Source organism: Sugiyamaella lignohabitans, chromosome C (genome assembly GCF_001640025.1).
Source record: "Sugiyamaella lignohabitans strain CBS 10342 chromosome C, complete sequence".
Taxonomy (NCBI): domain Eukaryota; kingdom Fungi; phylum Ascomycota; class Dipodascomycetes; order Dipodascales; family Trichomonascaceae; genus Sugiyamaella; species Sugiyamaella lignohabitans.
Genome location: NC_031671.1, coordinates 466,020 through 491,603, shown reverse-complemented (window position 1 = coordinate 491,603; position 25,584 = coordinate 466,020). Strand labels below are relative to the sequence as shown.

Genomic DNA, 25,584 nt, shown 5'->3' with positions numbered 1-25,584 from the left:
AGGGCATGGGATCATGTTCTTGGTAGACTTGAGACGAGTGATATGTTTTTTTTTTTGTTTTGAGGTGTATAAAGTAACCCGTATAGGAGTGAACAATGCAGGTGTATATGGCGGTAATTTGGCTGATATAGGGTAGAGTGAGGTGTATTTTGCGGACTATTTTTTAATAATTTCTTAGAATTTTGTAGGATACGTAAATGATGATAAGAATAGGGTCAACGTGGCCAATATCATACTTCAACGATATACGGAAGCTTGTATTTGATATACTATTCAATACTATGAGCCATGCGTAGGAAACTATAAAATGCTGTTGGCCAGCTCACAAGGCTATAGAATAGTTATTGGCTCGTGCAAGGACCTATAGAAAGATCCCCCTTGGATGCTAGTTATAGTTGAGGATAAAATCACAGCTGAAATCGTAGAACCCTTGAGAAAATATATCACTCTCAGGTTCGAATGTCATTGGCTGTTCAAGATTACAACCAACTTCATTTGAGTTGTAAAAAACCGCAATGTTTACTTCTTCTCTGACAATTTCTTTGGTATAATTAGTAAACCACTCCATACTGTTCAGCATTTCACAAGAGGAGAAGTCCTCCTCAGTGCCGATAGTCTCTTCTGTGATAGAGCTTGGCTCTGAATCGCTGAAAAACGTAAGTTCCCCGGAAGGAATCTGTAAGGGATCTTTAAAACGTGACTCGAAATCAGCAAAATCGCCAGCATCTTCCATATCAGATCCTGTCGAGGTTGTCGAGCTGGTACCTGGCGCAGAGCAAGGCTCATCCGAGTGTTTGTCGATTTGCTCTTCATCTTTAGAAAGCTGTGCCAATTTCATCTTCTGAAATTTTCCAGGAGGAAGTTCAAACTTGGCACTAAAGCTTCTATCATAGTGGTGCTTAGACATGCCAGCTTTTCTTGCTAGATCAATAAGCTTAGCTTTATAGCCTTTTTCTTTCATCAACTCTACTGATTGGAGTAATCGACTTTGAGCTGGAAGATAATGGCTGTCCAAAGGACGACACCTTCCACAAGGCGCAAGGCCATAGTCTTTCATAGCACTATAAATTGACTTTGGAAATTGCAACCGAACAGACTCCAGTGGTTTGTGTTTTCGAGATGGACAATGTGGCCTGCAGAATATTCTTTTCGGGGAACGTGGAACAACGACAAAGTCAGGCGTTACCCATTTAACTGCTCCTGTGGGCGAAACACTGTCATCATCTTTTATACCGTCCGGTAGAAGCTTCTCTACCTCAACCTTCTTTTGCGACACAGTCAAAGGGCTCTCCCATTCTACCAAAGCCTTCAAGTCAATAGAACAGCGGCCACGAATCTGGTCAAGAAACTGTCTTTTCTTAATCTCAGAATCCATAAAACAGAGAAGCTTAACACGGAATGTATCAATGTCTTGGAATGAATTCTCATACGTACTTTTGGAACCGATAGATGGAGTTACCGGAGATGCGTAACTAGATAGAGAAGAGCTACCATCCGACATTGTTAGATAGCTCAAGAGATCCTTATTTTGAGATAGAACTAGGAAAAATTAAAATATTACAACAGTTCAATTCTTCTAGTTATATATCCCATCGCTCAAGAATGACCCGCTGTTCATTTTATTATAAATTATTCTCTAGTTCCCTTTGCGACGAGATGGTTAGGCTTTGTCTTAGTCTTGCATATTGACTCAACACAAATTTGTCCAAATCAATGATTTCACGAATGCACGAAGAATAATTCGCGGTAGTAATAGAATTCTTTGAATGTGCTTCAATAAGCCGAGTCTATAACAGGACCCCTTGGTTGCTTGTTATTCAGATTACGTCTACAGTGACATTTGTCAGTGTGTATGAGAATATACCATTTAGATTCGGAGACCAGTATAGAGCACACTTTGTAGATATCTATTTACTGTATTTTTTAGAAATATGTATTTTATTTCTGAAATGTGATGAGTTGTGTGCATATCAAAATACTTCCCAGATGTTCAATTATTTCCACTTCGGGGATTTACCAAGGATGTAGCTGCCAAAATCGTCAATCAGTAGAAGTTAAAAAATGAACCCAAAACTTTTTCCATATCTTGGATGGACTAACACTGAACAGAGTCAAGAAAGTTCAGATTTGAAGTCGGGTCAAGTAATGCAGATATTTGACAGTCGCCGCTCTGAGGTACAATACCTTGATTCTGTATTTCGTAGTTTCTAACATGGTTGTAATCTCCTTGACATCCTTATATCTCCTAGTACCACAGCTTTCCGACTCCAGTGAAATACTGCTATTATTAGAGCTTGGTGGCTCCTGTTGTTCCATGACTTGTCCGACATAAGTCTGGAAGTTTTTTTAGTGGCATAGAAAGCAGTTTACAAAAATTCACGACAAAAATGTGAATTTGTTAAATCAGCAGCCTGTGCCGATTCACTCAATCTTACTTTCCACTTATTATCCCTCATAAAACAGAAACCTTTGATTAGCTTCATAAGAGACGTGTCTTAACTTTGGATCCAAAGGACGGGACTTACATGCTCGTTCATTGAATGCCCGTTCACTGACATGCCCATTCACTGACATGTCCGATCACTGACATGCCGGATCACTGACATGCCAGTGACATGTCAGTTCTCTGACATACCGGATCACTGACATGGCACTGACTTACTGGATCACTGACATACTGGATCACTGACATGCCGGATCACTGACATGCCGGATCACTGATATGTCCGTTCACTGACATGCTCGTTCATTGACATGCGCGTTGGCATCTACCACCAGGGCTCGCACCTTTGTTAATTGCTTCTAGAATTGAGCTTGCAAACGAATTTTTGTGATATCTATTGTCCTTGAAGGGCAGAATGGTCGGCACAATAGCTTAGTGGGAGATTTCGAGATTACTGGAAAGTCAGGCATGCATCCAAACACACTGCCCGCACGGTCTACAAAGGATAGAAGTTCCAATAGCTGGAAGTTATCACGGCCATTCGAGACCAAATTTCCAATAGTGATCCGTTGAAACTCGTTTATGTATGTTTTCCCTTCTAAGATATATGATCGAATATCTTCGACAATCGAAACCAATATTGCTAGATCCACATTTGCTGTTTGTTTCTCAAGGATTTTCCGTCTTCGTTTAGATGTCATCTTAGTCTTTGGAAACCCAACCACTGTTTGTTCAGTGAGCATAGCTAGAATACTACTCTCAAAGCTTAAAGAACCATACCATCATAGACTTCTGAGGTGAGTGAATATATTAATATATACACATAGTTCTAAGCTACTTCTCATGTTCAACGTGAGTAGTAAACCATTGATACTGTAAGAAAAGTGAGTGAGGATTATTTCACCTCGCAAAAACAAAACACAACAATATCGAATGATAGTAGTTAGCAGGATCAATTTTGAGATTTTGAGCAATTCATGAACCGCAATAACAAAAGGATGCTGACATTTAGTCTGAATAATCCGGGAGTAAAATAACTGGTGGGTACCTAGGTGTGATCAAAATAAAGTTTATTTGACATGACTGCATGATAGGAATAAAAAGCTACTATTCACCTCTGAAAGATAGCGAGACCCGAATCTGGGGATGTCTCTCGATAGGTGGTCTGCAGCAAACTGAATAGCCTCGATGACATCAACTGCATGTTTCATCAATACTTTAGGTCAAATTTGTCACTGCAATACCTTGACCGAAGCTAGCACGTTGCTGATAGCTATTCGGATTCTCGCATACATATACGATGGTTTCAGAAGACCTAAGCGGTCCACCACTTCAGTGTACTTTCAATAATTCCCACTGGACTATAATCAACTGAGGAATGAAAGAAACTAATCACCTGACTGATAAGTAAGTTCTTACCTGGATGTAAAATATATATGCTGTTCATTAAATTTATATAACTATTACAAGATAGTTTCCATTTCGACATCATCGTCATCTTCATCATCTTCAATCGTGGGCTCATCATTACCACTGGCATTTCCGTTTTCATTTCTATTGCCATTAGGTTCATTATCAGCATCACCATTGGCACCAGTTCTCTCCATGTACTCAGATAAAGAACCTTCTTTACCCTTTATCTGTTTAAACTCGGGCTTCAAAGTATATTTCATTGCATATGGACCCTTTTTGATAAGGATGGCCATAGTGTCAAGCACTTCTTTAAGGTAAGTTTCGGGTTGCTTGGTGCGTTCTCGCAAGCCTTTCAAACTCCAGTAATCATATTCCTCAAAAAGTTTAAATAGCAGATCCAGTAATTCGTTCTTAGGGATACGGGTGGCTTTGCCTTCGCTAGATTTGGCAATATCTTTCTTGGTCGATCGGATGAATGCCCCAGGCTTGTTCCGCAGTGATTGACCAAAAGTAGCAGCATTGACACCCGGCATTTCATTGAGAAAGGTAACCTTAGCAGCAGATGATTCGGACTCCAATGCCTTACGTTGTGATACTACCTTTGCATAGTTAGGGTCTTTCATAGATGGCATCACGAGACATTCATGACAGGCAGTACCAACAAGCGCCGTTTTTTTGGGAATTGTCTTGACATAAGGTACGAATCTGGGTGACGAAATTCCGCTATCCGATGAATTGCCATTGTTTCCATCAGATCCGACTCCAGGAGACGAATTTTTAAAATAGTTCTTTCGATTGTTATATTTGTTTTTTGCTTTATTGAGAGCTGCAAGACGGTTGGCTGCAGCTGTTGTTGGGTTTGTGGTCTCCTTATCTTGAGGTTTGGAAAACTTGGGTAAATCTTTCTCTGTAAACACAAAAGTGTTATCAACCACTTGTTTAACTAAAGAGATGTCATATTCATGAGGAATATCTGCTGTTTCTGGTGTATCGTTTAAGACCAACTTGACTTTCCAAGGCTCATTTCCCTGTTGATTACGAATTCGCACTTTGCCTAGTTCGCTATCGCTAATTTTATCAACATCTTTCCATCTCTCCATCAAAAATTTAGGCAATCGTACTAGCCATACCTTAGAAGAGGCTCCTGATGTATCTAAGTCCAAAGAATCTTCAAATATTTCTTCCTCTTCTTCCGCTCCATCGCGAGTCGGTACGTCCTGATCATCTAAACTGCCAGATGGTCGAGGTGAGGATGGTGACAATGACACATCATCCTCAAATCCAGGCGACCCAGGCTCTTCCTTAACATCTACCGCTGACATTTTTGAGAAATATCAAGGTTGAAGTTGCCTTGATCACACAGTCCGGTGAAGTAAGCGATATGTCGCAGTAATGCGGCGCGAGCCGCTTATTATGAGGCACTTACTCTCTAAAACTTTCAAGATTGATGATTCTTGCGGCATGGATTATCATCCTTTAGATTGAAGATTAAGTCAGATTTAATCGGGATATTTGAACTGTTGCACTCGATTGTTGTTGAAAGCAAAATGGAATTACAAAGAAGGTTGAAACATTATATTCAAGACTGCAGAAGAGCAGTAGTATGCAGGCGGCACCCTGCATTACACCTTCCGATAACCATAGCTTGCTACAATTGCTGCTATAACAATTCATTAGACATCGCAAAAGCAGTTCCATCCGTATCCGCTACTAACAAGGCTAATATTTTTATTTTCTTATTCCTGATATTGCCAATTTAATTAATATCCTCTACCTTCTTATATCTCTCACGTGACTCATTAAGCTAGGTTAGGGTTGAAAAATTTCAAGATCGACCCCTGTGTAAATAAATAGTCACTTTCCACAATCAGTCAGAAAATTACAACTTTAAGAGACTTCTAAGCTCTGTCAATTTTTTGAAAGCATAGAAATATCCCAGGGTAATAGAAATGTCTGATTCCGCTGTTAAGGAGGCTACTGAACAGCTTCAAAAGACTTATTTGGACGAGGAGACCGGGGAACAGGTCTCCAAGACCGAATTGAAGAAGCGTCAAAAGGCTAGAGAGGTCGCTAAGAAGAGAGCTGAGAAGGCTGCAGCAGCTGCTGAGAAGGCTGCTGCCAGTGGAGAGGCCAAGCCCAAGGCTAAGCGTGATGATGATATCAATCCCAATCAATACTTTGAACTCCGTTCTACTCAAATCAAGGCTTTGAAGGAGACCAAGGCTCCTAATCCTTATCCTCACAAGTTCTTTGTCACCATCAAGATTAACGAATTCGTTGAGCAATACAAGCACTTGAAGAGAGGTGAGGAATTGAAGGATGTTGAGGTTTCTCTTGCTGGTAGAATTCATGTCAAGCGTGAGTCTGGTACTCAATTGAAGTTCTACGTCCTCCACGGTGAGGGTACTCAAGTTCAAGTTGTTGCCCAAGCTGTTGGTGAAGAGACTTTACCAGAGATCCATGATTTGCTTCGTAGAGGTGATATTGTTGGTGTCAAGGGTTACCCTTATAGAACTTCTCCCAAGAAGGGTGGTGAAGGTGAGGTTTCAGTTTTCGTCAAGGAAATCGTTCTGCTTACTCCTTCGCTCCGTATGTTGCCTACTGATCACTATGGTTTCAAGGATTTGGAGACCAGATACCGTCAAAGATATCTTGATTTGATTATGAACAATTCTACCAGAGACAAGTTCATCACTCGTTCCAAGATCATTTCTTACATTCGTAAGTTCTTTGACAGCAGAGACTTCGTCGAGGTTGAGACTCCCATGATGAACCAAATCGCCGGTGGTGCTACTGCCAAGCCTTTCATTACCCATCACAACGATCTCAATATGGATCTTTTCATGCGTATTGCTCCTGAGCTTTACCTTAAGGAACTTGTTGTTGGTGGTCTTGAGAGAGTTTATGAGATTGGCCGTCAATTCCGTAACGAAGGTATTGATATGACCCACAACCCCGAATTCACTACTTGTGAGTTCTACCAAGCTTATGCTGATGTCTACGATCTTATGGATACTACTGAGTTGTTGTTCTCTGAGATGGTTAAGGAGATCACTGGTTCATACAAGGTTGAGTACCAACCCCAAGGACCCGAGGGTAAGACCTGGGAGATCGACTTCTCTCGTCCATGGAAGAGATTGGATATGATCGAGACCTTGGAGGAGAAGTTGAATGTCAAGTTCCCTCCTGGTGACCAACTTCACACTGCCGAGACCAACGAGTTCCTCCGAGGAGTTCTTGCCAAGGTCGGTTTGGAATGCTCTCCACCTCTTACCAATGCTCGTATGCTCGACAAGCTCGTTGGTGAGTACCTTGAAGAGACCTGTATCAACCCTACTTTCATCTTCGGCCACCCTCAAATGATGTCTCCATTAGCCAAGTACCACCGTTCCAGACCTGGTTTGTGTGAGCGTTTCGAGGTTTTCGTTGGTACCAAGGAAATCGCCAACGCTTATACCGAGTTGAACGATCCTTTCGACCAACGTGACCGTTTCGAGGAGCAGGCCCGTCAAAAGGACCAAGGTGATGACGAGGCTCAGCTTATTGATGAGACTTTCTGTCAAGCCCTTGAGTATGGTCTTCCTCCTACTGGTGGTTGGGGATGTGGTATCGACCGTATCGCCATGTTCTTGACCAACTCCAACTCTATCAAGGAGGTTCTCCTTTTCCCTGCTATGAAGCCTGAGGTCAATAACTAGACTATGTACGTACTAAATTAATTTTATTTGCACTATTTTATTGCGTTTACATGTCCGGCGACTGGTGCTCTGCCTCTGATCCCGCTGCTTCTCACTAAACCTACTCGAATTGTAGACGGAGTCATTCGAGAATGGGTGAATAACGGTCTAGGAAGATAGACTCATCTGGCAGTTAAATAAATAAATAGATTAAATTACAGACTCAAAAGAATGAGGTATATTGCAAACGAGTAATCATGTACGCTTGATTATACCCTTGCGTTTGAGCTCGATAGCTGTTTTATATGGAGGTGCAGTAGGACTCTGAACCGGATCAAGACTCACTCGAGCAGTTGATCGTTCTATAGTGTATGTGGCATCTGAATCATACTCACTGAGGTCTCCGCATGCTACAAAAGGTGCAACTACCCGCTCTTCTTCTTCATACTCTCCATCCAAATCCACGATCAAAGGACGCTCTATTCCCATCTTCTTAAAGTACTCCTCTGTGGAAAACACCTCATTAATAATACTAGGAACCCATCCAGGTCGTGGTTTGTATCCTTGACATACAATGAATGCTTCTAAAGAGGAACCTCGAGAGGATCGTGGTTTCGCACAGGTGACCCTCTCAAAGAGTAGACCCAGTTGAAAGTACATGAGGTCAATATCTCTTCCTCGAAAAATCTTGGCAACAAATGCACCGCCAGGACGAAGTAATGCTGTGGCAAGTTGTAATGCAGATAAAATAAGCTGAGCTTGGATATACTCGTCCAGATCATGTAGTCCAGTGACATCAGGAGCTCCATCTGAGCATACGAAGTCGGCCGGTTCTCCGCCAAAAATGTCTAGAATTCTTTTCAAAGTTTTGGGATGGGTGATATCTGCTTGAATTGAAGTTACGCCCTTGATAGGAGCCATAGGTTGAAGATCCACAGCAACAATCTTGGCCGAGTCCTCTGGCAATGATCTAGAAAGAACCTGCGACCAGGATCCAGGAGCGGCACATAGATCTACTACTCTATTGAGTCCTTTCAGAAGATGGAATTGCGAATCCAGTTGTAGAAGCTTAAAAGCGGATCTGGCTCTCCAGCCTTCTTCTTTGGCCTTTCTATAGTAAAGATCTCTCTTGTCTTTACTACTTTTACCCATTGTACCGATTTGTGTCTGTATAAGATAAGATCACTCCAATGGGCCTATTCTGTAACGCTGGTGATCCGAAATTTTTCAGTACGGCTGTTATCTGCAGGGTCCAGTTCAGGGCCCAGCATGACCAGCTCCATGCCATGGTAACGCCTGATAGAGATATTTACCGACTTTAGCTCTTTTCCGTTTTAAAATAATTCTTTTAGTTATGAGTAAGACGGGTCACTCATTCCATATTTACTGTCAGCGCATTAGACTGTATGGAGTAGTGCGCTCTCCAGATACGTCATGGCTGTTCTGCAACAAATTATGTCATACAAAAACTGGATATAGGATATGACATATCCGACTTAATCAGGAAAAAGATTATGTCACTAGACCCTGAGTTATTAACGCCGTGATCTTGGCAGCGCCTATAAGTCGTGGATGAACCCTAGAAATCGTGGCGGAAGTCGCTCAAATCTCCGATCGCAGCCGAAATCGCTCATTGCATAATGCCTTATCGCTTATCATAGTCAACTCGCAGCCTTTCCCCACACGACAATTTGTCTATAAATATGGTCTAATTCCCTTGGAGCTTACTTTTCAGCTCTCACTCAAAAAAAAATCATCAATATTTCTCAAGTGCCTTAATTGGATCAAATAAAATAATAACTCTTTTAATCAACTTCATCGCTATTTCTACTTCTACAATACTCAATATGTCTGCCGAAGCCTGTGGTTGCAAATGCTGTCCATCTTGTGGAACCGGGAACTCTTGTACTTGTGCCAAGGGAACCTGTACCTGTGGAGAATGTGGAAATAAATCATTAATCGAATGATTTAACATTGATACTGGTAACCAATACAAGGTGAGTGAAGTTGTATGATAATGTGAGATCTGCTTTGCTAATGCTAACAACCAAGTCTAAACACTTTTCTTCTTTGAATATGACCTATAAGTTAGTAAATAATAAATAAGAAATGAAACTGCCAAATAGTTCTATCTTTGTAGCATACTTCTCTCCATCCAGACCCGTTCCCTTGCGAGAGCGTCCACCGATACCGATCGCTAAAAACTGTGGGACTGGTTTTAGAAATTCAGAGTAATAACAGACAATAAATGTCTGGTTTATGGCCACTAAAAGCCAGTTTAGTTATACAATATCTACTTTCCCCCTGGTATTACTCCATCTATCGCCATGCAACTAATCTGCACGATAGCCTATATCCTGCATGTCAGAGTCGTTGGATAGGAATTCTCGGCCGATCACATTTATCGCTCCTTCCTGGACCCTGTATATTTCAATATAATAATACTTGTTTGATAAGCGCAATTCTAAACTTTATAGTTGGAACAAGCTATGATTTTGGTAATACTTCTAAAATCCTCGGTAAATTTTGACTGGAGTCTTTGCAAGGTTAGACGACATTGAAACTATTGATTCCATGAATGCTCTTGATGCATCAATTGGTTCAGTTGAGCTTGTCGAATGTGCTCTTACCAGGGTCGACAAAAGTTTTGAGAATCTGGGCATCATTATTGAAGAGATATTATTCCACATGCCAGATGAGAACGTATCCAAAATGGCTTCTCTTAAAAAAAAAAAAAAAACCATTTGGCATTTGGTAAACGCCCCTCAATTTCTGGATCCACTCAATGGTTCGAATTTTGGTACTATTGGATTGGTAGTCGCTACGATTTCCATTTGGATTTGCGATTTCAGTCGAGGTCATCCCGAGTCGCGGCAAAGTTTGCACGTCACTCATTGGTCTACGGGCTCCTTGTCTTGCAATTTGCTCTCATCTTTGTTGTTCACTACTTCCGTCGCCTCGCACACCGCGAGTAGACGACGATAGTTCGACCGATTACGGTACAGCCGGCTCCTTGCCAGTCTACACCTGGACATTCTTGAATCCGTCCAATTACGGCGCTTCCTTAGCGACATCTGGAGTTCCAGGCTCAAGTTTCCATGGACGGATGATGAGCAGAGCAGGCATGGGGCCCTTGATGTTGACACTGGCAGCTGACCAATGAACCCTGAATAGTACCCCCTCACCATGGCATGGCATTATCCAACAGCTACACTAACTGGTGGTAACCACACTCGAGATTGATTGAACTTGACAGCCCATTTTTAGTTTATTTTACGATTGTGATGACCGTGTATGAATTTTGTAGTTTGGTTTAATTGTAATTGTGTTTGTTGTAATAATATTAATAATTTTTATCCTTTTTTCTGCCTTTGCATTGTGACCATAATCTCAATGGCGCTCTGGACACCTTTACAAGCCAGAGATACCATAGTCACTGCGGAATCCATGGTCCAAGCTGCTCCGCTTCGCGGAGCACAACGGGGTCTGGGGCAGCGCCCCAGCCGCCGGAGGCAAACCCACCATCCCAGACATGCCTCCGGCGGCCGGGCTCTGCCCGGACCCGTTGTGCTCGCTTCGCGAGCGGCCAAGATGTAGGGAGATGGATGAAATAAGCAAAACGAATATTATTTTGTTTGGTACTGTTGAATGTACCGGTAAATGCATATATATAAATAAGCTGGTTGAACATAACCAAGAAGATGCTATCTTACAAGTATGGAAGAGCATCCGGAACTCTACTCAATGGCCTCGACAGGGTCGCATGAGCAGAAGAGGTTGAGGTCTCCGTAGTTGTCGTCCAGACGAGTGACGGAAGGCCAGAACTTGGCTTCACGGAGGTAAGGAAGGGGGTAGGCAGCCTGCTCACGGGTGTAGGGTCTGTCCCACTCGCTGGTAAGAAGATCCTGTTGTGAGTGAGGGGCGTTCTTCAAAACATTGTTCTCTCTGGGAACACGGCCCTCTTCAATGTCAGCAATTTCCTTTCTAATAGAGATGAGGGCATCACAGAAACGATCCAATTCAGCAATAGACTCACTTTCAGTGGGCTCGATCATAAGAGTGTTTGGAACGGGCCACGACATGGTGGGGGCGTGGAATCCGTAATCTTGAAGTCTCTTGGCAACATCAATGGCCTCAATACCACTGGTACTCTTGAATCCTCGCAAATCAACAATGAACTCGTGAGCACATCGACCCTCAGCATTGGTATAGGCAACTGGGAAGTGCTCGCCAACACGAGCCTTCATATAATTGGCATTGAGAAGAGCCAACTCGGTGGCTTTCTTGAGACCACTGGCACCCATCAACTTGATATAGGCCCAGGAAATAGGCAAGATACTGGCAGAACCATATGGAGCAGCCGAAACAGAGTCTACAGCACGACCATCGGAACTAGCAGAGGTAACAGCAACAGTGTCATGGCTAGGAAGGAAAGGTTGGAGATGAGACTTGACACAGATAGGACCGACACCTGGACCACCACCACCGTGAGGAATACAGAAAGTCTTGTGCAAGTTCAAGTGGCATACATCAGCTCCAATCTCACCGGGAGAAGTGAGACCGATTTGTGCATTCATGTTGGCTCCATCCATGTATACTTGACCTCCATGAGAGTGGACAATCTCAATGGCTCTCTTCACACCAGGCTCGAACACACCATAAGTAGAAGGATAGGTAATCATAGTAGCAGCAAGCTTATCCTTGTACTTCTCAGCCTTAGCTTCTAAATCGACCAAGTCAAGCTCTCCATTGTTGGTACACTTGACAGAAACGACCTTGAAACCAGCCATGGCAGCAGAGGCTGGGTTGGTTCCATGGGCAGAAACAGGAATAATACAGATATCACGGTGACCTTGACCAATAGAGTCGAGGTAGGCACGGATGACCTTGAGACCGGCAAATTCACCCTGAGCACCCGAGTTAGGTTGAAGCGAGGTAGCATCAAAACCAGTGATATCAGCAAGATCGGCTTCTAATTCACTAACAAGAGTCTGATATCCCTTGGCTTGATCGATAGGAGCAAAAGGGTGGATTTGACCAAACTCGGGCCAGGTAACTGGAGCCATTTGTACGGTAGCATTCAGCTTCATGGTACAACTGCCGAGAGGAATCATGGAATTGGCAAGGGAAAGGTCCTTAGACTGAAGATGGTGGATATAACGGAGCAACTCGGTCTCAGAGTGGTGAGTGTTGAAAACGGCAAACTGAAGGATCTTGCCAGTTCTAGCGAGGTCTTCAGGAACACTGGTGTATTGAACATCAGCAGCACTAAGAGTGGTTAATCCAACAGTAGAGCCAGTGAAAAGAGATACCAGGTCAGAAACATCCTTGGCAGTAACAGTCTCGTCAAGAGCAACTGAGACAGAAGAATCATCAACCTTGAAAAGATTAATTTGATACTCAGAACGAGCCTTGGCAAGGAACTCGTCGGCAGTAACACCGCCCAGTTTAACAGTCAAAGTATCAAACCATTTGTTGTTGACAAGGGAATGAGACGAAGAGGACTCGATTTGAGAAGCCAAGTAAGTGGTCAGACTGTAGACACGGTTGGCAATGTTCTTCAAACCTTCAGGTCCATGGTAGACAGCATACATAGCGGCCATGTTTGCGAGAAGGGCTTGGGCCGTACAAATGTTGGAAGTAGCCTTTTCACGACGAATGTGTTGTTCACGAGTTTGAAGAGCCAATCTGAAAGCAGGATTGCCCAAACGGTCCTTACTACGACCGATGAGACGACCAGGCATCTTTCTCTTTTCAGAGTCAGCAACAGCGAAGAAGGCAGCATGGGGTCCACCATATCCAAAAGGAACACCGAATCTTTGCGAGTTACCAAACACAATATCAGCACCAAACGAAGATGGGGCCTTCAACACAGTCAAAGCAAGCAAATCAGTAGCAACAGCAAGGACACCACCACTGCCGTGGACCTTGTCTGACAATTGTTGATAGTATTCAGGAGACTCGATATTACCATTAGCACCTGGATATTGGATCAAAGTACCAAATGAGCTCTTGAACTCGGCCTCATCCTTGGGCAAGCCAATGACAACCTCAATACCTAAAGTCTTGGCTCTAGTCTTCAAAACACTAATAGTCTGGCTGTGGACATTCTCATCGACGTAATAAACCTTGCGTTTTCCACGAAGAGCGTGGAAACCCATAGCCATGGCTTCAGCACCAGCAGTAGCCTCATCCAGCAACGAAGCATTTGCAACTGACATTCCAGTCAAATCAGCCACCAAAGTTTGGAAGTTCATTAAAGACTCAAGTCTACCTTGAGCAATTTCTGGCTGATATGGAGTATATGAAGTATACCATTCAGGGCATTCCAGAATGTTTCTTTGGATCACTGGAGGAACAATAGTGCCATAGTAACCTCTACCAATGAAAGATCTGTACAATTTATTTTCAGAGGCAATTTCTCTTAATCTGCTAGTGAGCTGAGACTCGGAAAGTCCGTTTTCTGGGCTGATTTGTAGAGGACGTCTTGAAAGAATTCCATCTGGAACTACGGACTCGACAAAGGAATCGACCGATTTGTATCCCACTTTATCAAGAAGAGTTTCAATGGACTTAGGGGACGAAGATCCATTGTGTCTTCTAAGATAAGTGTCTAAAGGCTCTAAAGGCGAGCTGCTAGGAATTTGTGAAGAATAGCTGCGACTTCCAATCAAAGCTCCTCGAGTAAAGACTCTACTGGTGGTGTTTACAGCATATCTGCCGGCAACTAATCGTTGACTTGATCTGATGAGAAATCTCATTTTTTAATATTCCTCGAGGGATTTATTATTGATAAAAAAAGAGATAACTTCCCGTATCCAAAAAAAAAAAAGAGAACGAAACAGAACGAGCTCTATATATATTTTTTTGTGATCTGTTTATCTCGACCCGACCTCGGATCCGTGCAAGATTATTTGACTCCGGTCACACTGATAAGAGGCAGGTGCTTATATTCACAAGCAGAATTTTACTGGAGCAGAAGGAACTTGAAATACAAGGAATAAATCCACAAAATGACAAAATTTGTAAACTTAATAACACCTAAAATGCGCGAAGTGCTGGCTTTATAGTTGGATAGATCTGATTCTACCCCTGGCCAAAAAAATTGCAACCTAGAAACCAGGCCCCCACTGGCTCATTTGACATGTCTGGCCCGACCCAGGTCTGGTTGTTCCGTTTTGGGAACTTTTTTCGCTATCTAAGCGAAAATCCGTGCAGAAATTCCTTATCTTTCCCAATTTCTGCACGTCCATTTCACTGAGTAAAAAAAAATCTCCCCAACCCAGCTGATGTCTGCGAGCCCAGGTACAACTCGGTGACACCGTACATGGGCTGAAAAATCTACTCGGTACCACACGCGACGGGCTCTAGTGACTTGTCAATGCCAATAAAACAGGTTCCCCACTCACGGAATTATTTATTTCTTGGCTGTCTATAGGCTTATTGCCATTTGGTAGTCTATAGGCCTCTGTTACCGATAGTTATTTTTTTTATCATCAGCCAGTGCCGTTTTGGCTGCGAACATGGGTACATTTTTCGTGCTTACACGGGTATAGTTCCCCTTTCACATGTTGCGCCAGACTGTATGCACACTCTACCCGAGTCAACCTAAGGCTGCTCCGTGAACTCCCGCAGCCATCGATTACCGAGTTTGCGCCGTGCCTCGACTCAGCTCTATTCAACGGTCTCGAGTGTGTTTTCTACAAGTGGTTCGAGAAATATAAACCAGTCATTCGAGAGACTCGAGTATTCTGAATCCCATTCGCTAAAACCAGGTTCTCGATTGGTTCTCGTATGGTCTCTGGAGCTGGCTGGCCGTTCTGCCTCCGGCGGCTGGGGCTCCGCCCCAGACCCCGTGGCTCCTGCTTCGCAGGAGACTGCTCAGACCGTCGACGGAGCTTCTCTAGTAATAGTATCTCCCGGGTAAGGCGTCAGGAACGAGCTTCGAGCTCGTAGCTGACTGACATCGGAGATGTTAAAATGTAGTCCGTGAATATGACGCGCGGCTGATGGGATTTCTCAAAAATTACCGCTTATTTGGGCGAGGAGATCATAACAAGTTTCGTGAAGTAAATAATTGTGCAGTGAAGTAGGCTCACATTTCATCCACTTAGAGCAATGTCAGGACAAAACTTCGGGTCAAGTGAGTAGTTTTGCTTAAGAATTCAATTGGTAGTTCGCGATTTGGAGTTGCTTCCACCGATTCTAATATGATCTATGAACTCTGGGTACTAACATAGACAGCCACGCCAAAGCCCTTCGCATTTGGGTCTTCGACCACACCAGCAGGCAATCCAAGTGGAGGAAATGCCTTCAGTTTTGGCAATGCATCTAATAACACTGCCTCTGGCACAACTGCTTCGACTGGAACTGGTCTTTTTGGTACCAATACTACCGGAACTGGCCTGTTTGGTAGCAAACCAGCTGCAACGACTACTGCACCTTCTGGTACTGGTTTGTTTGGTGCTACAGCTGGAAGTACTAACAGTGGTACTGGTTCTACAGGATTATTTGGCGGTGCATCGACTGGAACTGCTGCCAAGCCACTTTTTGGAGCTGCTACTTCTACAACCCCAGCTACATCTGGAACTGGTTTGTTTGGTGCTTCGACTAATAATAATGCCAGTTCGACTCCAGCTTCGGGAACTCCCTCGTTGTTTGGCAGCTCGACAACTGGTACTAGTAATGCCAGTAAGCCTCTTTTTGGCTCTGTAGCCACATCAACAACAAGTTCAGAAGCATCTAAACCATTATTTGGAGCTGCAACTGCCACTTCCCAACCAGCTCCTTCATTGTTTGGTGGTGCTGCTAGTTCAACCACCACAAATACTACTAGTAGTGGCCTTACTAAACCACTATTTGGAACTGCTGCTAGTACTGGCACATCTACTGAACCTGCTAAGCCATTATTTGGAGCTGCTACAACCACCTCTGCCACTACAGAGCCAGCTAAGCCATTGTTCGGAGCTGCCACTACTTCGACCTCCTCGAGCCAACCAGCCAAGCCATTGTTCGGAGCTGCCACTACTTCGACCTCCTCGAGCCAACCAGCCAAGCCATTGTTTGGTGCTGCTGCCACTGGTACCTCAAGTGAACCAGCCAAACCATTGTTTGGTGCTGCGACCACTGGAACTAGTAGTGAGCCTGCCAAGCCCTTATTTGGTGCTGCTGCCACTGGCGCATCAACCGAGCCAGCTAAGCCATTATTTGGTGCTGCTGCTAGCACTGCCACAACTTCTGCTGAGCCTGCCAAACCTCTCTTTGGAGCTGCTAGTACCAGTACTAGCACACCTCTGTTTGGAGCCAAACCTGCTACCTCAGAACCAGCAAAGCCCTTATTTGGTGCTGCCACCACTAATACTGCTACCTCATCCAAACCTGCTGAAACTGCTAAACCATTGTTTGGTGCTGCTACTACTACCAGCACAAGTACTACCGAGCCTGCTAAGCCTTTGTTCGGTGCTCCTGCAGCTACTTCAAGCTCGACTACCAATACAACTTCATCCGAACCAGCTAAACCACTATTTGGAGGTGCTACTTCAACCGCCAAAACTACAGAGCCAGCCAAGCCATTATTTGGAGCTGCTCCTACTACTACCTCAACTACTACTGCCACAACATCTGCTCCTACCACATCAGGCACTAAAGCTGCTTCTGCATCATCTACTACTGCTCCGGCTACTAAACCAGAAGAGATTGCTCCTTCCCTTTACCTTAAAAACAAGTCCTTTGAAGATATAATTGCCAAGTGGACAAGTACTTTAGCACAAAACACTGCGGACTTTCAATCACAGGCAATTTCAATTGCCGGTTGGGACCGTGTCTTAGTTGAGAATGGAGAAAGAATTTCAGAGGTGTTTTCGGAAGTAGTTTTGGCAGAACAGAACCAAGGTAAGGTTGATCAGATGCTTCAATACATTTCAAGACAGCAAGATGACCTAGAGACTCTTTTGGAGGGTTATGAGAAGCAAGCCTCGCACTTCTTGTCGGATATGGCTGGTCCTGAAGGAATGCAACCTGTTGATCAGGAAAGAGAGAAAGCTTATCGTGTAGCAGAAGACCTTAATGAAAAGCTCGAGAGCATGGATAGCAATTTGGCCAGTGTCATTGAAGAAATCAACAAGGTTTCAAGCGACCTTACCCGTGCCAAGGATGACGATGCTCTCACCCAAATTGTCAAGATTCTCAATTCACACTTGTCCAGTTTACGATGGATCGATTCCAATACATCGCTTCTGCAAGAAAAGCTAGACAAGATCCATACTCTCGAATCGCAAACCCGAGACCATCTTAATGAGAGCCAACGTTTTGGCGCTTACTAGAACGTATATATTATTTGCACGTATATTCCAGGTGTACTCCTAACATGTTATTATGTATTTTTCCTTACTATGTCGTGGTAGTTACTGACGCGGGCGCGGTCATAAACACTCTAATAATTGAGATTTTAACGAATCGAAACAATATAATATATTATAAATAATGTACAGATTTTACAGATTAGGAACAAACTCTGTTAGCGACACCAGCAAAACAGTGAGTTTGACTAGATCGTCGAGTCCGACCTCAGACGACTCGTCTCCAGATGGTGGTCGACTACTCTGAAGCATGTCCTTTTTCATAATAGCAACCACAAGCTGTTGGTGTCCTTCCAAGAATCGGCGCACCCGAGTTATTACTGGCTCATTTTCTGCTCCCATTGAAAGGAGCACAGCACAAAGAATCTGGAAGACTGGGACAAGAATTTCATAAAATGAGATCTTCAAATCAGAGACAGCTCCAGCGCGGTGGTCGATAGGTGATGAAATTTCAATTCCAACATCAAGATCAATATTTAGGAACTGACAGCCATCCAAGATATCAAACAGTCCACTCTGGATCAACTGACTGGCTCCGGATCTAGTTCTCGCCACCTGTAGGAGGAAACACAAAGTAGCATTGAATACCTTCAACTCAAAGAACAGTTCTGAGGGAGACAACGAATCGCGGTTGCTAATTTCATGATCAGTACGTTGAATCGATTTAACCAGTAACAAGAGCAAATTGTATCGAACCAGGCCATCCTGTACAAATGTTGACCGTGTCTTAGACGACAAAGAGAATAATACCTCCAGGAATATCAATGCCACTAGTCTAGTCACACCTTCACCCGATAGGGCATCTCCACAAATTGTTTCAAGAAGTCTGTCACCAGCTGCCCTGACCACTTGAATAACTTGTTGTGCCTGTGGAGAATCCAGAGTTGATTTGAGATACTGATAGCAAATAATGTAAAGATCAGCTCTTAGCTCAGGGGTAGCCAAGGGAGTCTGAATTGATTCCAAACTAGCTCGGAACAAGGAATGCGACCTATCATAACCAGCAGTATTCAACTCAGAGTTACCGTGACCAACTTTGGCCTCGTTTTGATAGATATGTTGCAAAGATACTAGTAGTGATGCCAGTACTTCAGCAAATGCAATATCGGATGACGAGTAATCTACAAGTTTTGGAATCAGTGTCTGGAAGATTTCCAGAATGAATGTGATAAGTTTTGTGGAGGGCACATTAGCATCGTTCACTAAAACCAAAGCTAATTTTGACCACGATCTAAGGCACTTGAGTTGAGTGTCTCGGATTAGCCCCCCAGTACGAGAGTTGTACATAAAACTAACGATATCTTCTACCGCAGCCTTGAAAACACCATCTTCAAGTGACTGGATCTTACCATTGGCAACAAACTCTAGTCCCTTGAGTTTTAACAAATGGTTGAGCTCAGACATAGCAGATTCGTTGTCAGTATCAAGATCATTAGCATAAGGATCGATGGAATTGCCGAGTATGCTGAAAATCTGGTTCAAAACCGATGAACCAAAAAATTCTAGAGATGATTCTTGAAGCGGCTCTTGATCTCTGGATGGCATCTCCAAGACATCTAATAGCGACAACATAGCGGCAGAATGTTCAGAATCCTGATGGTTGACTGACAACTTTTTCGTTACATCAAGATTGACAAGAGAATCAACATAACGCAGAACTAATGACAATGAGCCAAGTTCCGCACTTTCGTGGATTTCCAACGAGACATATTCTAGCAACGAAGAGCGATGATTGAAAAAGGAAACGATTGTACTAAAAGCTGCAGTTGATTCATATGGCTGACCATTCCACAACGAATCCTGACCAACAACGGGCTCGGCCATAAGAGATGATAATGCAAAATCAGTATCACGGAGAAGCTGTAAAATAGGTTGCGAAGACAGCGGATCTTGAACCAGAAGCAAGATTATCTCCATACATGCGTTGCTCAGCTTACTTGCACCGTACTCGACGTCAGTGCCACTGATGTTCTCAATTCCATATTGCAGTAAACTGAGGATAGAATTAAAAGAAGACACCCCAGTTGCAATACCACATCTACCATCATCTAGGTCCAGCTTGCCATCCCCAGTCGTCTTAAAACCGAGAAGGAAGTGTGCAGTAGTAGGTTCCCGCGATTTAGTCTTCAAGTTGCAAATAATGAAGTCAAGCAATGCAAGTTTGATCTCAATTGCTGGAAGACTTCCTGAGTTATTAAATTCAACATATGAATCCACTGGCCTTTCAAGCTGTTCAAGGAACCCCTCTTTAATGCGATTAGACTCATCGGCAGTCTCAAGTGTACTTAACAAGCGGTTTTTCTTCACACGAGCGTCAGTACTAACTGTACTCACAAATTGAGAAGAGAGAGAAAGCCTTTGAAGCAACTGCAGTGAGCGTGAAGCTAGCTCAATATTGGAAGAGCCAATGTACAATGCTAGATGAATTACCGTCGGCAAATTGAATAGCAATACATCTTCAAATGCTTTCAAACCATGTGTTACGATTTGGAGAGGTGGTACAGTTGGCACACCATCCACAGCAGGGCCGTTTGCACTCGAACCATGCTTAAATTCCTTCACAATAACATCTAAGAAGATCTGTTGCAAGTCTAAAATATCATTCATGATTCGAATTGAGTGAACAACAGCTTGCACCAGTGGCTCATCCGGACCCAGTTCTCCAATCTCATCTATACCGGCCGATGCAATGGAAATGAGAATGCTGTAAATCTTACTGCTAAAAAGATGGCTCATGGTTGGTGCAGATGGATGGTTGTAAAGATAACTGAGAAAAGAAGGCGACCGGACAACAATGTCAGGGTTGATTCCTAGTGTACTGGAAAGTCTTGTCACATCAGGATCTAACAGCTCTAGGGAATACTGAATAAATAAGAGACAAGGAAGTTGGATAAATAATCTTTCGTCTTGAGTGAATGTGGGTGATGCTGATGATAGGAAAACCTCATTGATGATAAAGTCAACATATGGCCAGATACCGGGGTACCTGTACTTGCTTCCCAAGTCTTGAGGAAAAGGAAATCCTTGTCTGGCTGATTGAGGTAGAGGACTCATAAGAGCTTCTAACAAGGTAATGAGACCCACAATGTCACTAGACGATCGGAATAGCTGGGCCAATCTTTCACGAGGTGGAAGGCTGGGAGCTATAACCGTTCCATCTGGGCTGTATACGGTGGAATTAAACAGCCAATTATCAACAGCAGTCCACAAGGCATATCTTATTTGTTCATTGTCTGTCTTAGCAAACCCGGCCAAAGTCATTAAAATAGATCCATACAAACTTGTTTGTGAGTGAAGAAGTTCAAACAGCGTGCTGATATATTTGCCACCTACAGCAGTTGTAAATTCCAATCTGGCCTCTGGATCATTGCTTATGGTAACAGTGATAAGACGGAAGTAGGCCGATAGGAGCAAGACAATGTCGTCATCTAACTCTGGCATATCAGTAACAAGAACCAAGGCATTCTGGCGACCATTGGCAGCTCCTAGTCCGCCCATAGACAAGCTTGACGAGGGTGCTGCAGAATGAGGTTGTAACTGTTTGGCATAATAATCTAGAGCGTCAAAAATAACATCCCACGTTAGCCTGTAACTACTACTGGTATTGTTCATTCGCTTCAGCATGTTATTGTTCCCGTTATCGAGCTTGGCCAGTCCCATTGAAAAGCCTTTGGCAGCAGCATTGATCTTAGTTCCCATTTCACCATTTTCTTCTGAATCACTATCGTCTTTCAAAAGCTGATAAACAGCATTTGCACATTCCTTACCAGAAGCAAGAGATGCCAGCATATCGCAGAGCGTGGCTGCCATGAAAGAAATGTGGGATTGTCGAGCCCATGTGGTGAATCCATATAAACTACTCTCGGGATCTAACCAGAAATTAATAGAGGCATCGGGTCTATCAGAATATAGATATGAAACGAAAATGAAAAACCTCTCCAAGTCTGCACCTGGCATATCAACTTCTTCATGATCAAACTCATTATTGACAGATGTTAACGATAGAAAAGCATCTTCTTCATTCAGTCTCATCTCTTTAAGAATGTCTGCCAAGTTGGTGACTACTGATTCTACTAGTCGTTCTAATTCTTGTAGTAACAGTGCAAGGAACTCATCTGAAAAATCGCCAAGACGTTTCAATGAGGGAACTTTATTCTGCACTGATGGTCTATAGTCATAAAAATGAGGCTTTTTGGAGAGTGTTTGTGAGGTATTGGCAGCTAAAATCATCAGAAACTCAATGCCACCAATATCTATAGCTTGTTTTGTTGGATCGAGAATAGACAGTTCATATGAAATATTATACTTGATCAGGTTACTACCAGTACCACTGCCGTTCTCGTCACCAGTATCAGCCCTGCAACAACCACTGAAGCCAGATAACATAGCTAATGATAGTGCACCTTTCCAGTAATCGAGTTTCCAACCTTGAGCATCTCCAGATAGCTCCTTATAGCCATTATACGCCTCTTCAAAATCAACAGAGTAGCCAGTTCCTGTTAATGCGGGATCAAATGTTGACATGTATAATAATAGTGATGGGATATAGTGAACAAACATAGTGTCGTATTCTGATAGAGTTTGGACTTTGCTTATAAGTTTGGCAAACCCTTTTGCATCTACCATGCGGTTTTGAACAAGACCACATAAAATCTGTCCTAAATAGTCATGTTCTCGTAATAAAAAGTCTCTCCTCAGTTTGAGTAATTGGACAAATTCCGCGTTATTCATCTGGCCCAAAAACTGACCACGTTTTTCCTTCTCATTGAGCTCTGCATATGCTTCTTCAACTGATTTCAATGCTTCTAAGATACTATCAAGAGCGGCATCATTACCATTAGCACTCCATGACTTCACAATTTTTCGGAACTCATCACTAATTCTGTCATCAGACCCACTCTCTACTAAAAAGTATCGGATCAGATCCAATATATATTGTCGACGAACATGAAAGAGGGCCACTCCTGCTTGTAATGGAGACATGTCGAGCCTATTTAGATCGTCTGAGGAATTATAGACCATTTCTGCTGCAACAACCTCGTCGATATTCAATTCTTCCGATAGCATCACAGTTGTTTCAATGAACTGTTGATTAAGTCCGAACTCCACCCCATCTATTGTCAATTTGCCTGTGATTTGGTTAGTCTCGATTGCAGATCGAATATATCTGACAACAAAAAAAATACAATGAACTCAGACCAATAACTACATACCTCCTTGAACCTTTTGACGACTTGCTTCTGATCTTACTGGAGTCTTGAGCAAATTCTTGAAATCATCCATGACCTCGTTCACAGACTGGTGCAGCGTGCTCAAGGACCCCAGGTCATCCTGGCTGGTATGGAGAAGAATCTCCTGAGCCAGCTCATGGGTTTGAATAAATGGCTCTGTGCTCCAATGCATTGCAAAATAGCACACAAACGGCCAATTGGATTAAAACCAGTGTATATCTAGCGACCAGGGAAATAAACTATTGGTACACCTGCTCTATGCATTGAAAAATCGCGTCTTGTCAACAAACAGCCGTACATAGAATCTGGATGGTGAAGCGGAACCTACTGAATAGAACTAAGTCGAATCTTTGATTATTTACCAAATTTTCAAACTGGTAATAATTGAGGGAAAGATTTCTGTTAATAGTCCTGTAAATGGAAGATTGAATTTATCAAATGAAAAAGATCTATTTTTTTTCTTGTTGGCTTAGGAACAGATCGAAAAAGGCCATTTCCAGGGGTAATAACTAGTCGATTTTGACTATATCTATATTGCTATGAGTTGGTGGTTGACTATATATTCTCCATGAAATATTCTCTGTGAATATGACTGAGAATATATATAATGGTTCCATTGTAAGTGGTACAATTGGCACACCTGGATCAGGTGGTTCTGGAAGTTCTGAAGCTTCTGTAAGTTCGACACTTCCTAGCGGCACTGGCAAAAGTCAACCTCTGCTGGCCCCCGAAGATCCATTTGGAACAGGAGAGACATACTCGGTTGAATTTCCTATCCATCCTTCATCATATTCAACTCCTGGCAAGAAAATTCATGACCAAAGTGATCTGATATATTTCCAGCAGTCAATTGCATACAACCGAATTCAGAATTTAATCACCAGCATATCCCAAGCCGTGATTCAAAAGTTTCCTGCTGATATCAACAGCAGTTCAATCCACCCTGTTTTCAAGTCTATAATTGAAATCCTCCAAACTCTTTCAAAGTGGTGTGATGAGATTGAGCCAGTGATAGGGCCTCGTAGATTTGGAAATATTGCTTTTCGACAATGGCATACGGTTCTCGAGAATCGGTCGGGACAGTTGCTGACTGAAAAGCTGGCCGAACCACTTGCATTTTCTACAATTGGTGATGAAATGTCTGATAAAGTTTCAGCTGAAAACTCACCCCTGACTGAGCTGATTCCATATTTTCAAGGTTCTTTTGGTTCTAAGCAAAGGCTAGACTTTGGAACTGGTCATGAACTCAGTTTCCTTGCATTTATTGGAGGCTTGATTCTTCTCGGGGTAATTGATCAGCCGTCAGGAGAAGATATTTTGCTTGTGTTTGAAACTTACTTTGAGGTCATTAGAAAACTAGTGTTGCGTTATACACTTGAACCTGCTGGAAGTCATGGAGTATGGGGTTTGGACGACCATTTCCATCTTCCTTATATTCTTGGATCAGCTCAGTTGGTAGATCCACAGTCCAATGGTATCCCCAAGCCAAGCAGTATTATATCCAAAGATGTCCCTACACCGCGGTCAGTTCTAGATAAAGCATCAGTATCCAAATATGCCAGGACAAATCTTTATTTCAAGGCCATAGATTTTGTGTACCAAGTGAAAAGAGGACCATTTTATGAGCATTCGCCTATATTGTACGACATTACTGGGGTTCCTACATGGAACAAGATTTATCGTGGAATGATAAAAATGTACAATGCAGAAGTTCTGGGGAAGTTCCCAGTGGTGCAACATTTTATATTCGGCTCGGCGCTTTATCCGTGGAAACACATTAATGGAAACGGCTTAAAAAGCCATTCTGGCGAGGAAGAAAAGGCTGCTCCTAGGAAAGACGCATCGGCAGTTCCAAGTATGGTGTCGTCTGTAATGCCACTGTCTGCCACAGTGTCTGGAGTAAGACCAAGAGCTAGCAATGCTCCAAGGACATCCATAAATCCCATAACAGGCTCTTCTATAGGTGAACCATCGACTGGTAGTCCGACAGGAGGAGGTAACATACCGGGACCCACGAAAGCATCCTGGGCCAAAAAGTAATGAATCATGATGTAAACATGGTTCAGTTAATTTATTATATGACCACAACCTTGCTTTTATTTCTATTATCATTTGTTTCTGCTCAGAACTCAGTATTTCGAGGCTTTCTATTTGGTTTATAAGATTGCTTGCAAGACTTTTTGAGGAGAATCGCACGGATCTGGTTGATATGTATAGGTTGCATCTATACCAAGTCCTCTGGACTATGGAAATGGTCAATGCATATATCTCGATAGTCAAGTTAAGTCCATAAACTTGTTCAACGGTTGATTTAATCAAGTCTAATTCACGAGATCTCGCCGTATTTCTGAACATGTTTGCTGTTGTTAGCTGGTCGAGATGGCCTCCATGGCTATTAGTTTTTCTTTTTCTAGTCAGCTCCCTGACTGCCGTATACGGTGAGACTGACATGGACGTGGATG

At 43.0% G+C, this 25,584-nt stretch overlaps 8 protein-coding genes across 8 annotated transcripts; 3 read left to right on the top strand and 5 right to left on the bottom strand.

The window, feature by feature from the left end:
• Positions 1-385: 385 nt before the first annotated feature.
• On the bottom strand, positions 386-1,501 carry AWJ20_3862 (AraC family transcriptional regulator; the record flags this gene model as incomplete). The annotated part of the gene is made up of 1 exon (XM_018880898.1): positions 386-1,501. One exon carries the CDS (start codon positions 1,499-1,501, stop codon positions 386-388), a length of 1,116 nt encoding a protein of 371 aa, XP_018733543.1.
• Positions 1,502-3,906: 2,405 nt separating this feature from the next.
• Positions 3,907-5,178, bottom strand: TFG2 (transcription factor IIF subunit TFG2; the record flags this gene model as incomplete). The annotated part of the gene is made up of 1 exon (XM_018880897.1): positions 3,907-5,178. The coding sequence occupies one exon, from the start codon at positions 5,176-5,178 to the stop codon at positions 3,907-3,909; it is 1,272 nt and encodes a 423-aa protein (XP_018733542.1).
• A 627-nt stretch (positions 5,179-5,805) lies between these two features.
• KRS1 (lysine--tRNA ligase KRS1) lies at positions 5,806-7,554 on the top strand (the record flags this gene model as incomplete). Its single annotated transcript, XM_018880896.1, has 1 exon — positions 5,806-7,554. The coding sequence occupies one exon, from the start codon at positions 5,806-5,808 to the stop codon at positions 7,552-7,554; it is 1,749 nt and encodes a 582-aa protein (XP_018733541.1).
• Positions 7,555-7,788: 234 nt separating this feature from the next.
• TRM7 (Trm7p) lies at positions 7,789-8,685 on the bottom strand (the record flags this gene model as incomplete). Its single annotated transcript, XM_018880894.1, has 1 exon — positions 7,789-8,685. One exon carries the CDS (start codon positions 8,683-8,685, stop codon positions 7,789-7,791), a length of 897 nt encoding a protein of 298 aa, XP_018733540.1.
• A 2,585-nt stretch (positions 8,686-11,270) lies between these two features.
• GCV2 (glycine decarboxylase subunit P) lies at positions 11,271-14,294 on the bottom strand (the record flags this gene model as incomplete). Its single annotated transcript, XM_018880893.1, has 1 exon — positions 11,271-14,294. The coding sequence occupies one exon, from the start codon at positions 14,292-14,294 to the stop codon at positions 11,271-11,273; it is 3,024 nt and encodes a 1,007-aa protein (XP_018733539.1).
• An 807-nt stretch (positions 14,295-15,101) lies between these two features.
• NSP1 (FG-nucleoporin NSP1) lies at positions 15,102-17,855 on the top strand (the record flags this gene model as incomplete). Its single annotated transcript, XM_018880892.1, has 2 exons — positions 15,102-15,116; positions 15,789-17,855. The coding sequence occupies 2 exons, from the start codon at positions 15,102-15,104 to the stop codon at positions 17,853-17,855; spliced, it is 2,082 nt and encodes a 693-aa protein (XP_018733538.1).
• Positions 17,856-18,026: 171 nt separating this feature from the next.
• On the bottom strand, positions 18,027-22,958 carry NUP192 (Nup192p; the record flags this gene model as incomplete). Its single annotated transcript, XM_018880891.1, has 1 exon — positions 18,027-22,958. The coding sequence occupies one exon, from the start codon at positions 22,956-22,958 to the stop codon at positions 18,027-18,029; it is 4,932 nt and encodes a 1,643-aa protein (XP_018733537.1).
• Positions 22,959-23,710: 752 nt separating this feature from the next.
• Positions 23,711-25,162, top strand: RRD1 (peptidylprolyl isomerase RRD1; the record flags this gene model as incomplete). Its single annotated transcript, XM_018880890.1, has 1 exon — positions 23,711-25,162. The coding sequence occupies one exon, from the start codon at positions 23,711-23,713 to the stop codon at positions 25,160-25,162; it is 1,452 nt and encodes a 483-aa protein (XP_018733536.1).
• Positions 25,163-25,584: the final 422 nt, after the last annotated feature.